Source organism: Lissotriton vulgaris, chromosome 2_1, assembly GCF_964263255.1.
Source record: "Lissotriton vulgaris chromosome 2_1, aLisVul1.2, whole genome shotgun sequence".
In the NCBI taxonomy this organism is placed as follows: Eukaryota; Metazoa; Chordata; class Amphibia; order Caudata; family Salamandridae; genus Lissotriton; species Lissotriton vulgaris.
Genome location: NC_141687.1, coordinates 924381162 through 924395338, shown reverse-complemented (window position 1 = coordinate 924395338; position 14177 = coordinate 924381162). Strand labels below are relative to the sequence as shown.

Sequence of the window (14177 nt, the reverse complement as noted above, 5' to 3'; positions counted from 1 at the left end):
CTTGGTTCGTTTTTCACAACCCTTAAATCTTTATCCTCGCCCATTATTACCCTCTCTGCCTCTATAGCAAAACCCCTTCTTACACATTCCCAATATGAACTAGTCCCTACTGTTGGTCCCTTTAAAATAAATAACAGTTATATTTTGGAAGGATTGGTTACAGAAGGGTATTGTTGCAGTGAGTTAACTATTCTACAATGCCTGCCTTCTTCCTTTCTCCACTCTAAATATGTGCTACACACTTCCTCACTATCTAAATATAACTGGCGTATACCTTCTTCTCAGGATTACCCCAATTCACTACCATCTAATCACTGGCTCCAAACAATAGTTTCCCTACACTCAACTTCACAATTCCCATGAAGGCCTCTTTCATCTATAAAAACCATTGACAATCACTCCCATACTTCCTTAGACAGACCATAATCTATTACCGTAACTCAGTGGGAAGCGGATCTTCAACAATCCATTACTGCTCAGTAATGGGAAAATACACAGCATTTGCTGCTCTGCCACCAACACACAGATGCTATTTTATCTTTATAACAGGTTGTAAGCTACCTCTTACTATAAATATTTCAGGGACAATAAATGTTAGACTTGCCAAAAAGAGGGGCGTGATCTTTTAGGACTGTGCTCCTATCTGTTGATTCGGGTTACAAGTTTGGGTACATTACTGATATTTGCATGATTTCTTCTCCATTTGATAAAATGCATATTATTTTGGGCAGCACTTCTCCTATATGGAATAACCGTGTTATGATGGGGAAGTTTGCAGATTTATCAATTTCAAATGCTTTTCAGGTTATAATCTACGGCTGAAAGAACGCCCAGGATGTTATGTTCCTTAAATGGTGGAATATGCTCAGCAATCACTTCCACTATGCTATTAATCAAGCAAGACTTTGTGGATGCCTATCCTTTCTTGCTCAAATGGCCTACCTCCCCTACTGCTACTCATCAGTTCGACCCCCTCCCCCTTTAACTTTTTTTTTATTTCTTCCATGGTTATTGATTGTCAATGTGATAGTTGTACCTTGTGCTCTTCTCTTCCTCTCAATAGGCTTCTCCCCACCCCCCTTTTTTCCCTCTCAATAGGCTTCTTTCCCCCCCTTTTTAGGTCTCGCCTGAGACAGCGCGCATGGGCTGCCCTGGCGAGACTTTTAGTAACAGGGCTTCAAAAACCTGACCACACTCTTTGTGTGTCCTAAAGCATGCGGTTACGCGCACAGGCGCCATATGGCTTTCCTCTCTCGTCATGGCTCATTAAGCGCATCGCTCGCGGCAGGGCACCCTTACAGCGCGTGCACGTCACACACCACTCGCCAGACATGCCTCCTTGTTTTTTTTGTTGCAACAACTCTGCTTCTTTTGTTGTGCCCAAAGTTCTTGAACACATCTTGGCAGACCATAAAGGGTGATGGGATGTAGAGCCTTAGTGACGTGTTTTCGTTGCTATTTAGTCACTGTAGGGAAGTTGTTTTCCAGTCGAGATTCCTTGATGCATCAAATTGCATTCTAGCTGGGCAAACTCTCCTTTCGATTCACGCCTCCCTTGCTTATATGGACTTTTTCACCCTATGGCTTTGTGGATTTTTGTTTCCTAGCAAAGTGAGGGCCAATTGCCTCACAAGTGCACATTTGCCTCTCCCTGATGTTGCACACACATTCCTGCTCTGTTTATTTAGTTTGGTCTGAAAGCACATTCAGCAGATGTCTTTGCTGCCCGTCACAGCTGAATGTTGTCCGCATAACGCAAGCATTAAAAGCGTACCCTTGATCAGTAAATGAAATCAGAAGTGCTATTTGTAGGTAGGCTTGGTCAGATATAGTCGATGCATTGTGATCTATACCTCAGCCTGAGGTCTGACTGGGTGCAGTTCACATCGCCCAACAGAGGTAACCAGTCGCTACTTTGAATTTCGGTGAATTGTTTGATTTGTGGAGAAGATTATCGTCCTTTTGGGTCAGCTGTACATTTTTTTCTTCTTTTCATGAACATACGAAATTCTAATTAAAAGCGCCGGAACTTTATTCATGGGGAAGCAGCATACGCATTGTATGCGGTGGCTGACAGTGAGGGTCGAGCAGGCATCCATATAGAGTAGAAATAATAATCAGGCTTTGGATGGGTAATTTATGCGCATGTTTGTTTTCTGCATCCTGTAACTCTCGCTCGAATTTGACATTTGCAGTTTTAGCATTTCCTTTTAAGAGCCCATTTACTTGTTTATCCATAAAATACAGCTTTGTGGATGGAGATTGTAGTTGACCCCAATGCTTTTGGCCTCTCTGCAGCCTGAGACGCACGAGACAGGCAAAGTCACGGCTTGACCATCATTTGTTAGGCATCTGGTGTAATATAAGTTGGATGCAGACCTTGAGCTAGCATTTGTGTTGGAAGGGCTGAAAACAGTGGTTAAAGGCTCCACCAGTGCTTCATTTCATGTTCTTCTTTCTCTACCCACTCTCGGGTACTACTTCCCTTCACTCCTCTCTGTCCATCTTTGGATCAGTCTTTCTTTTCGCTCGACTGTCTCTTGAGCTTCCCTCCACATTCTTGCCACCCCATGCCACCTTTTCATTTCCTTTCCCCTTGTTTTTTCTTTTCCCCATCCCTCGCTCCCTTGAATTACTCCGCCTCTTCCACTGTTTGCTGCCTCTCCCCCTCTCTCCTCCACAGTCACATCATGTTTCCTCACACACTTCACATCCTACATTGTGTCTCATGTGACATCATACACCCACACCCAGCAACATGAGGACATGTTACACAGACTTTTCACATCGACCCAACACAGTGCAGGAAGGACACTTACACCACCCACTAGCCCCAGTCAATGCAGTCACTTACCACCATGCTGGGCACCCTGCAAGCCAGACATCCCAGATACCCCCTATGCACATCTGGAGTCTTCAGGCCACACCCAGAAAAACAAGCATTGGCATAGCCAATAGGTCTCGCCCTGGGGACCTTATAAGTATTTAGTTATGCAGCACGATATCCTTTCTGCAACAACATTAACTGTTGCATGTCTAAACACTTACCAAAGGCGAGACATATTGGCTATGCCGGTGCTTGTTTTCTTTCCCTTCCATTACTGCTTGTTTTAAAATTAGAAAAAATTAAATACCATTTATTTGTTCACTAGAATGCTTATTTGTGGATTTAGTATATAGCGGTTAATAACCATTGATTCTGGTTGTGCTATGCCAATTTTATATGCTATATTTTAGTGTATATCATTTCAGCTATGTTGTCCTCCTACTCATGCAAGTTTAGTACTTCTTTAATAAAGCATTTCAAACTTATAGACAAATGGACCACTGACAAAAGGCTAGCAGTCAATGCCAGACCGGTCTGCTTTGCCAATGCTTGCTTAAAATGAAGGATGCATTTGAATGCAACAGTGAAAATTAAAACATTCTAGGCCATTTACAAACGTATACATCTAAGGCAGTAGCGCAGTTTTTCTTTCATAACTGTGAATTTCTTGATGTTAAATCGGTGTTAACTATATGGAAATTTCTTTAAGAAAAATAAATATGTGCGAATCACATACAGTGCAACATGGTCATATTACACTTCGATTAAACCAACAAATCAGTTTAGAGAGCAAACTAAACTTCAGAATTTTGCGCACTGCAGCTTTGCCTATTACCATGGTGTGTAGAGCTGAAAATTACTAGTTTCTGTTGCGTGCACTTTTCATAATCTCACTTGTATGAAAACGCAATATTGTTTCACCTAGTCTGCAGCCCGACCCTTGGTTACATAGCAAGATCTGCTGTAAAACAAAGGGTTTCTTACTCTTTTAAACATTTTAAAAACAGCAGATATCGAATATAATAGTATACTACCCTATGTGAAGGGCTTACATTTAATAATGTCAATTTACTATAATAAGCATGGTTATGTAAAGAGAAAGTAGTTGAGGTTGTACATTTCAATCTTCAGGACATATTTATACCCAGATGAGAGGTTGGTCTATGAAATAAATCACACATTTGTAAATGCGTACAATGCCAAATTGGTACAGTTAATTCCACATATATTGTACCACTGTGGAAAATTCACTGTGCCAATCAATAGTCTACTCTATTGGCTCTGCACTCTGTACAAGCTCTTGGCGATATATGAATGTGGTTATACAGCTCCATAATTTAAAAGCTTCTTGATTTTACCAATGGATATCATGTCTTTATGCAAGGACATTAAGCACCGAGATTGCTTTTATGCCTCATTTTGTCAGTGTGAGCACTTGAAAATAATGCTTTCTTGTCTAACAATTACCTAGCCAGGTAATGGGCACAGCAAGAGGTTCTCAAGACAATAAATAATTTGAAGATGTGACCGATTGGATTTATTATATGGAAGATGGTTGAAGTGGTGTTATAGATGGGTGAAATTGTGGTTTTAAACAACAAAGCAAAATGCTGAAATTCACCTGTAATAGTTAACTGAAGTAACTATAACTCGCGCCCAAACCATGCAGTACTGGGATAAATGAGGTCATTTCAGATGTCACATTGATGTTATCAATTCTATCATAGAACATGTAGTGAGCGATGTAATATGTGAGCTCATAAGCAGTGTGTGTCGCTGAGGGTCGAAGTAGAATAGCAGATTTTTTTATTTGACCACAGGGAGCGTCCCATTGACCCTCCCCTCACAGGCCCGGAGAGTCTGGGTACCCCTACCCAGCCCCCTTATTCCTTATATTGATGTTGTACAGCACAGGTACCGAGTTAATGATTCCTAAAACGGTAGCCACAACTTGCTCTTCTTATTAAGGTAACACAGTAGTTCTGAGGGAGTACCGCTCCAACCAGTCAGGACGTGTGTTTCGAGCTTGCGGTACTCAAAGTACCGCGTTGCTATATATATATATATATATATATATATATATATATATATACACACATACATACACATATATACACACACACATATATATACATACACATATACATATACACACACATACATATTGAACATGAAGTTCTCAAAAACCCCTGACAGATTTACACCAAGTCACAAAAAGCATGCTTTCTGGATCAAGATCTAGCCTTCTGCCAACTTTGGACAATGCTACAAAGGCTGCCCTGAATTTCACCAGTTTCCCAGAGGGAAATTGCACTGGAAAAAAAGTTGTGGGACCTACTCCCCTTTTTCGGACCCGGCTTGACGGATCACCCGTGAGGAGCGGAGTTTGTTTAACCTTTCTTGTGCAAAGTTAAGTGAAGATTCGTCAAACGACTCAAAGATTATAAGCAAACCAAAAAAATATTTCCGATGGAAACATGGTCCCAACCACAACTTCAAAGTAGCAACCGGAACAGAGTGAAATATAGATGTGTGTGTGTGTGTTTATATATGACTTAATTAAAACTGTTAAGCACTGGCTAAGCAAGAAAGCCAGGCCACAATGTACCAAAACTGATTTTTTTCATGGCTGTCTTTGTATATTTTAAATCAAGACCAGTGGGCTTTACCAATGCTTGTTTGGTCTTGTGTCTTGTTTACGTGTTCAATAGGCTTATCTCACTTTCGATTCTTCAGTAAAAAAAATGGCATTTGGAGAGAACGATTAAAACATCCGAGAGCTTATAGAACACTACATGCAAGAAATTGAGGCCTAGCCTCGCACACTGCTTTGCCCAGTGTCAGTATTCATCACAAGGATGTCTATAGCAGTGCCCCCTTCATTATGGACAAAAAAGAACTAAGTCTCTTATAGGTAATAAAATACATTTATTCGGACTAATTTGAAAACTATTGTACAGTACTCAAGAGATGTTTGTTTTACTGCTTTTTTTTTAAACAGGTATGGATGTAGTTTACATAAATATTTTTCATTCATGGCACTAGGAACACAAGCATTTCTTTCTCTTAATAGTGTAGGCCTATGAACGGAAAACGATTGCAAGTACAGTGGCATACAACACTACAAATTGTAAAAACAAAAAGGTACGATAATTACATAAGCATTTCGAACATTATTAATTTATTTGGCCAACATTTAGCTGCTCTGATCTTTATATGTACATTTTTTATGTGCAAACACATTTATATTTACAGGGTTCATCTTGATATTGTCTGTGAGGAAATAACTGTTTAACTGCACACTACAAAATAAAGATTCAAAAACTCTTACAATGTGGTAAATGGTTTAGGGCCATATACATTACATCTATAACACAACAAAATGTTTACCAATCAGATAAAGTAAATCCGATCAATTCAATTGTATAATCTACTCTTCCTGGTAAAATGACTAGACATGTCGAGCAAGCAAAGCATGAACCCATGGAATACAAAAGAAAACTATATATAAGTTAACCTACATACAGGTCAAATTTGTTAGTGCTCTACTTACTACAGGTGAAAAGGAATATGTTCCATAATCTTGCAATCACTATGCAAAAGATTCCAGTACAGCAGTCAATTAGAGCCTGAAGTAAATCACATTTAATACTATACTGGTCAACTTGCACCTTCACTCCGGCGAATAAATGCTCTCACAAAAGCACATAAAAACATATCTGGTAACATTAGAAGTTCATTAGAGACAAATGTTTTCCATTTACTAATTTTTTTCTTATTTAGGCTTAGATACCAAGGAAAAGGTGAATATGAAGACAGTGGCATGCAGGTGAGCATTACAAAGCAACACAGTTACCTACCCAGGACATTTAAACAGCAATTATTTTTTTTTAACTAACCGATGCCATTGACGCTTAATTTCCAGTGTCTCATTGTGTATCTGGACCTATGACTTTTGGCCTAAAATGTGTATGATGTGCAGTTGTTTTAACAAGTTTCTCACAATAAATCTGATAGGGAGATTCTATTTACATATCATATGCTGCAGTTAGAGTCTCATCCAGGAATAACCATGTTACAAAAGGAAAAAAAAGCTACTAGAAAGAGTTCCTAAATTCCAGCTTGCAAAATCAGTGAAATATAAATTAACTATTTTTTTGCTGGGAAGATTATTAAATAAAGGTAGAACATTTACAGTGTTAACAATGACATGTTCTAGATTGTTTTTTGATTTACTACAGATATGTTACCACCTGAATTCTGTGTTCCCCAAAAGCTGAAAGAGAATGAGACAAGTCACGAAAATTAAATTTTACAAAAGAGGTTTCAAAATTCAACCTTCCGCAGAGCTTATAGAAAAGATACAGTGTTTAGTGGAGATATTTGTAACTCCCTCTTCCAGAGAAGATCTAAGAAACGGTGATGCTCTGCAAGTGAATTGCAGGCATTTTTGACATAGGGTCCAGCTGCATTGCAGAGTATTGCTCTTCACGATTTCTACTTGCAATGACTGGGTCAACCAAAACCTTCCACACCCTAAACTCACATTCTTCTTTGGACAAATATTTTTTGCCAAAATGGAACATTACATTGGTTTGACACAAAGACTGCTACAATTCAACTATGTTCACCATTCCCAAACTCAAGGGAAAATGCCCCAAAATACATCAACAGGGAGAAGCAATTAAGGCCATAAATGGAATTTATGTCTTGAGGCTTATTGACTAACATCTAATTTTGATTTCAAAGGTTCGAAACCTTTTATTTTTCTTCACCAATATCATTTTCCTCCACGCCCTCATCCTCCTCATCATCATCATCTGCATTTGGATGTTTTTCCACCTCCGACGTATCAGAGGATTCATGCAAGACAACATATTCCCTGCTGCTGAAGCCAAATTTAAGTACATCTTTCTCTTTCAGTTCATAGTAACGCTGTGGTTCAATCCTCTGGTTGTTCAGGTATGTGCCATTGCCAGAGCCAAGGTCAATGATGTATGGCCTCACTCTGCGACCAGTTTGACCATTAGCGCGGGTAAACTCAACCAGCCTAGAAAAGAAAAAGAATGTACAGATTATGAGACAATATACTACTGTATAATAGACACTGGATTACAGGTAACATGTAGACATTAAAATACTTGAAAACATTTTCCTGATAGAAGGTGAAATGTGTACTTTCAAGAACTGAGGACACATGAACAAGACAAATATAAGCAAAGCTGAATAAAGACCATTGTGAAGGAGTTTAAGCATTGTATGTGGAAAATGCACTCTACAAATGGAATCAGACTGTAAAAGCTGAAAAGACCACGTATAACATTTCTAAACAAAAGAAATGGATTTATAATCAACACTCAATCAACAACTTTAGTGCAGTCTTGAGCAGCCCCACAATCAAACTCACTCTTCGATTTGTACACAGCATTAGAATAATGGAGACCCAACTAGGGTATTGTTTTGTAGCTGAACATTTCTCAGGGTGCCTATTTAGGTCGAAGGCCTAAAAGGCTGCGCTTGCGCAGTCTTAGGCGTGAGATTTAATGAGTCTTAGTAGCGCTGTAGGTCCCGCCCAGTCTCTCCTCCATTGGCTGGCTTCCTAAACGGAGGCCAGCCATTGGAGGAGAGATGCGTCACTCCAAACAAGCCCAGTCCTTTTCGGATTCGGGGGCGTGATTTTTTGCATACTTTAGCCCTGTGACGTAGTCTGTCACTCAGGGCAGCAAAACCACGCCCCCAAATCCGAAAAATCTCGGAGCTTGTGTCCGCCATTTTGTAGATCGAGCAGCGTCGACATGAGGTAGGTCTCTGTTACTGCCCCCTGTTTGTGCTGTTGTTTCTTGTGATTGTAGCGGGAGTGTTTTGAATGAGGTGCTGAGCAGACCGTGGGCTGTGGATGAGAGGTTTGATCGATGTTCACTTCAATTATGTCTCAGCGGTGAGAAACAAAGCCTTTTTTCTGCTGTCCAATTCAAAATCTTAAAACGGAACATTAATTCTGCCTCCTCTTTCCACTCTAACACCCCGCTCATTGCCATTTCAGTTTGTTAAACTCCGTTTTTGTTTTGTCACAGCACCCGAATATATAGTGTTTTATGCATTTATTTGAAACTAATCTGTTAGGATTATCTGCTGCCTAGGCGCCTGTTGGCCTGCATGGTTGAACGAGTTACTTCAGTGGCATTTATTTTTACATTGAGTACACTTGACTAACAAAAATGTTCTTCTTCCATGATTCATTGCAGGCAGATTGTTGTGAGTGGAATTTAATAACGTTTGCTTACTATTTCGCCACTTTCAGAAACATGTCTTTACTGGATGATATTTGCATTTTAGGCTCGGCTAAACTTCCCACCTTTTAGTATCGCGACTTGGCGCTCCTTTTACCTTATTTCAACTTGTGAGATTGGGTATGTGTGAGAGAGGGGGTGCATGTGTGAGTGGGATGTGCGAGAGCGAGAGGGGCCAGACTGTGCATGAGACTGCGTGGTTACGAGAGAGGGGGCTTGCGTCTGGGAGAGGCTGTGTGTTTGAGAGAAAGTGTGCGTGTGAGGGTATGAGCGCAAGAAATTGGTTTTGGGTGTGTGTGAGAAACTATGCCCAGGTGATGGAGGGGTGTGCGTGTATAAGAGTATGTGCGAGCGAGAGTCTGTTCATAGTTGTGTATATGCTGGGTGTTTGAGCAGCACTTGTGAGATACTGTACTGTCAGCTCATTTCATTAATGCCCTGTGTGATCCTGTGCAAAGCTTCTTGGACGTCTCGTTTACCGCGTGTCCAGGATGCTTTTGGGCGTTGAGATGATGCAGTCGTAGTGTGAGTGCTTTAATCATGCCTGGCTGAAATCTATGGGCAGAGGTGACACCCACTGCATGCCTCGGTGTAAATGTAGCCCACCCACCCCCCTCCCAGGGTCTGCACTTCCCCCTTGTAAAAAAGATGTGGCCACAAACAGAGCCGAGCAGAGCTGCTGAAACAGGAAGAGACCTATCTACGCACACCCGAAAGTCGGGCCACGGTGTAATCCTGTTCTGGCAAGCCGCGGGTATTTAATTCATTATAAATACATGGCTGTGCTTGCTCTCCTGCCCCCTGGCTGTGCTTGCTGTCCTGCCCCCTGGCTGTGCTTGCTCTCCTGGGTGTGTGTGTGTGTGTGGCTCTGGGTGTGTATGTGGCTCTGGGTGTGTATTGCTCCCCTGCCCCCTGGTGGGTCTCCTGCCCCCTAGCTGGGCTTGCCCCCTGCCCCCTGGCTGTGCTTGCTCCCCTACCCCCTGGCTCTCCTGCCCCCTCGCTGTGCTTGCTCTCCTGCCCCCCTTGCTGTGCTTGCTCTCCTGCCCCCCTCGCTGTGCTTGCTCTCCTGTGTATGTGGCTCTGGGTGTGTATTGCTCCCCTGCCCCTGGCTGTGCATTGCTCCCCTGCCCCTGGCTGTGCATTGCTCCCCTGCCCCCTGGCTGTGCTTGCTCCCCTGCCCCCTGGCTGTGCTTGCTCCCCTGCCCCCTGGCTGTGCTTGCGGCTCTGTGTGTGGGTGTGTCTGTGTGTGTGTGTGTGTGGCTCTGGGTGTGTAAATTCAATAGGTCATGCATTTGCGAGCTATTAAGTAATTGGCTTTGAAAATGACAATGCCATTTATTTAACGATTAAGCTATTGGCAATGTAAATGACAATGCCATTTATTTATGATTTTAAAAAAGTCATGTGCAATGCCAATAGCTCTACCTTTAATAATGCTGAGACCATTGCATTGTAAATGCTTGTTCTGATTTCTGCTTACATTGTAAATATGTTAGGTACAATTGCAATACAAATATATGAGGGAAGGGGAAGCAGGAGCAACATCGGTTCTCCAGGAGAATAGCCATTAGAAAGAAAAAAAAGACTGGCAGGAATAAAGAAGAGACATTTAAATAAAACAACCAGTAAACTTACGACACAGACCCCTCCTCCATTACCACCTCTTGAAGTGCTGAACATGGATGATCTGCCACCTAATGCAAACAAGGAAATGGGCTCCCAATCACAACTGGCTGGGTTGTACAAGACAACCATAACAGAGATGCAGCTGGCCCCTCACAACCCGTACCTCTGTTTTTATGGCACCTCCTGCCCCAATGAGAACTACACCCCTGAAAGGAAACATTTGAGGATATACTAGGCACAGTCCCTCCCAGGCTAATAACATCATGTATTTTAAGGTCTTACTTTGTAGTATGCAAATGATAGCTTAATGGAAAGAAGAATCTGATTTTACTTGGACGACTAATGTGCAGCAGTCATGCACTAATCCCCTTCTACTAACAGGGAACAAATTAACAAGCATATACTGATCTAAAAAACGTGAAAATCTGGGCTTCCAAAATGAATTCCTTGAGAAAGACTACAACATGATATCTTTACGTCCATGCTATTCAGGCAGGAGAAAAACAAAAAATGACAGAAGAATGATCAAACTCCACCTACATGATGAAATAAGAACTCATTAGAATAAGCCGCCCCCCCCTCTTACTCTTCACCCCACTGTGACAATATAAGCATCTAGGAGCCATTTACAAGGCTTTGTAACCTGTGCAGGGCATCAGGAAGGAAATAAGTCAAAAACGTTTAATTACTTCCAGAAGACAAAGATGGTTCATAGGAACAAAAGATGGGAGTAGGCTTTATTTTTTAGGCATGCACTTTTAGAAGGCTTGATTCCTTAATGATCATACTGAATTAATTCAGTCGAGCGCAGGTTCAAAGTCAGATACAGTCTGCACCAAACACAATGAAGCACAAGATAAGACATGCAGGCTAAAAGCACCATTGAAGTACAACGTGACACTTGCCTATCTCACTCCGTGAGCAAACATACCAATTCACATTTCCCAGGTGCAATACACTTGCAGTGATCACACAATGACTCAAATTGTTTTGAGGGATACTAAAAGTAACCTCTTTCCTAACTAATAGCACAGACTTGCTTAGATTCATTTGTACTAGATATGTAATGCTGCTGATTCTGCCCTAAACACTAATGTCTATTGGCTTTTCTTGCTGGTTATTCATTTACTTGCTATTTATATTTAACCGTACTTACGAGTGCTTTCTGACATTTTCATTGATACATTTGTGCCAGACCTCTGCATCACCTTCCACCCAAAACTGATATCAATTCCAGCTCCCAGCTTTTACCGGATGTTTTTCCTACTTTGTGCACAATATGCTTTAGGGCACTTCTTTTGTTAGATAAATTCCTTTGTTTTAAATTCTCCTTCATAACCATTTCATTTAGCCCACCTTGCTGTGTTTTGCATCCAGGTCCTGGTTGTGTACTTTTACCTCATTTTGTGTTTTCATGGGAGTAGTTGGAGCAACTTTGATATGTGTTCAATGATTTGCCCGCTGTTCTGCCATGAAGTCTTCTTTTAAAACACCAGCCCAAATACCAGGTGCAAATACAGTGTGTGACATTTAATGATCAAGAACACATATCAATGATCAACCCAAAGTCAGAACGACTCTGTGGATGCTGAAATAGCATGGGAGAAATGCAGAATTAATTTCACCAAAGGTTTTTTCATTATTGCTGTTCTTTGCATAAAAGCCTTGAGACGACTCAATCCTAAAGCAGACATAGGTTTTGTACTGTGGGATCATGTTTAGCGAACAAAAGGACCAAACTTGCATGGAGAGGATATTGCCATACAAGGAGAAAAAAAAAAAGATTACCCTCAAAATGTGTTTACGCTAAAGATGTAAACAGTTATATCTTACCAGTTACTCCACCATTTAATTTCTGTAATTCGTTAAGCTATTAGTGTGAATGCTGCAAAAAACTGTTGAATTTAGACTGGTTTGTGCCCTTGGCTAATGTGAGCGGACAAAGGATTCTGATTACTTACGTGGATTTAACACACTTTCAGCCAATAAGAACATTTCGCAAAAGTTATGTGAACTTGTTGATGCCCTATCTAAAACCAGCCTCTCTAGTATCTGCAAGGTCGCAAGAAAATGACAATTCATCAAATACTTTTACCTACTCAGAGGAAGCAGGTTATTTTCTCTTACATTTAAAATGCAAACCACTGCCACCTATGTTGAAGGAGCAGTTATGGTCCAGCCTCATTTGCAGGAAATTAAAATTCCATGCATGTACCCAGACGACCACCAACATTGGTTCAAAAGGGACTGTTAGCCAGGACAGAAGAAACAATATGGCCACACCAAATGCAACGTCTGGAAATTACAATGAGACGCCAATCTCCTTGATCATTAAAACACTGTAAAGTACTACTAGGTGGCCAGTATCCTCTTTCTCAAGCGTGAAATCAGATCCCTCTGGTAGACCAAGATGCAATGCCATTACATCGTTCTGGGAAAACGCCTTTACAGCATAGTATTTACCACACAATGCCCTTACAATGAAATGGTACGTATATATAGGGTAAGTGTGTTTGTATGGGTGCGTGTATGTATACACACACAAACATACACACACACACATACATACATATATATCCACTTCGCTGTGGCGCGAATTCCACTAATGTGCGGGGACATTCAAATCCTGGATGTGGCTTGGGCAGCCCCCGGCCGTCGTTGTGCGCACACGCACACCGTGACTCATGACAGCTGGGGGCCGTCATGGGCACGCAAGAGGATATACAAACATATATACACACACACATATATATATATATATAAATATGCACACACACATATATATATATATATATATATATATATATATATATATATATATATATATATATTCACTGAAAAAACCATAGGTTTCACACCAGTTATAGTTAGGAATTAGCATTTAAAAAACCTATTAAATTCACTGAAAAAACCATAGGTTTCACACCAGTTATAGTTAGCTGGAAATTTTATTGACATAAAACCATTGAAATTCCCACGTTATAGTTAGTTGGACTCACTATAACTTGTGCGCCTGAAATGCACAGCTGATGACGTCACATATTACATCACTCATGACATGGTTAGTGACATCACTCATGAAATCACTGATGACACCATCCAGTGAATGTGTGTCTTTCTGAAAAATATTTTTTTTATATGTATTTGTAAAGTACGATGGAAGAATAAATGGTTAAATAAGTGTGTAAATGGATGTTTGTTTTTAAAATAATTGATTGGTTAACTGCCTTATTAAGTGTAGCTTAGTGAATACATTTATTAGCAAGTAACTTTTATATATTGAAATGTATGTATCAGTGTTTCACTTTGTGTATAAGTGGCTGTATGGGTTGGTGACTGACTCACTGTTTGTATGTGTTTTGAAGACAGCATATGTACAGGACTGTATGGATGAGTGTGTATGTTAGTGAGTAAACGACTGTCTCACTATTGTC

At 40.7% G+C, this 14177-nt stretch overlaps 1 protein-coding gene across 1 annotated transcript in view; it reads right to left on the bottom strand.

Annotated features, from left to right (window-relative positions):
* Positions 1–5738: 5738 nt before the first annotated feature.
* The window catches only part of SNIP1 (Smad nuclear interacting protein 1), a 52497-nt gene continuing 44058 nt past the window's right edge, over positions 5739–14177 (bottom strand). The window contains exon 4 of the mRNA XM_086956452.1: positions 5739–7877. Within this exon, the coding sequence (XP_086812578.1) occupies positions 7589–7877 (289 nt within the window). The 3' untranslated portion in view covers positions 5739–7588. The remainder of the gene's footprint in view (positions 7878–14177) is intronic.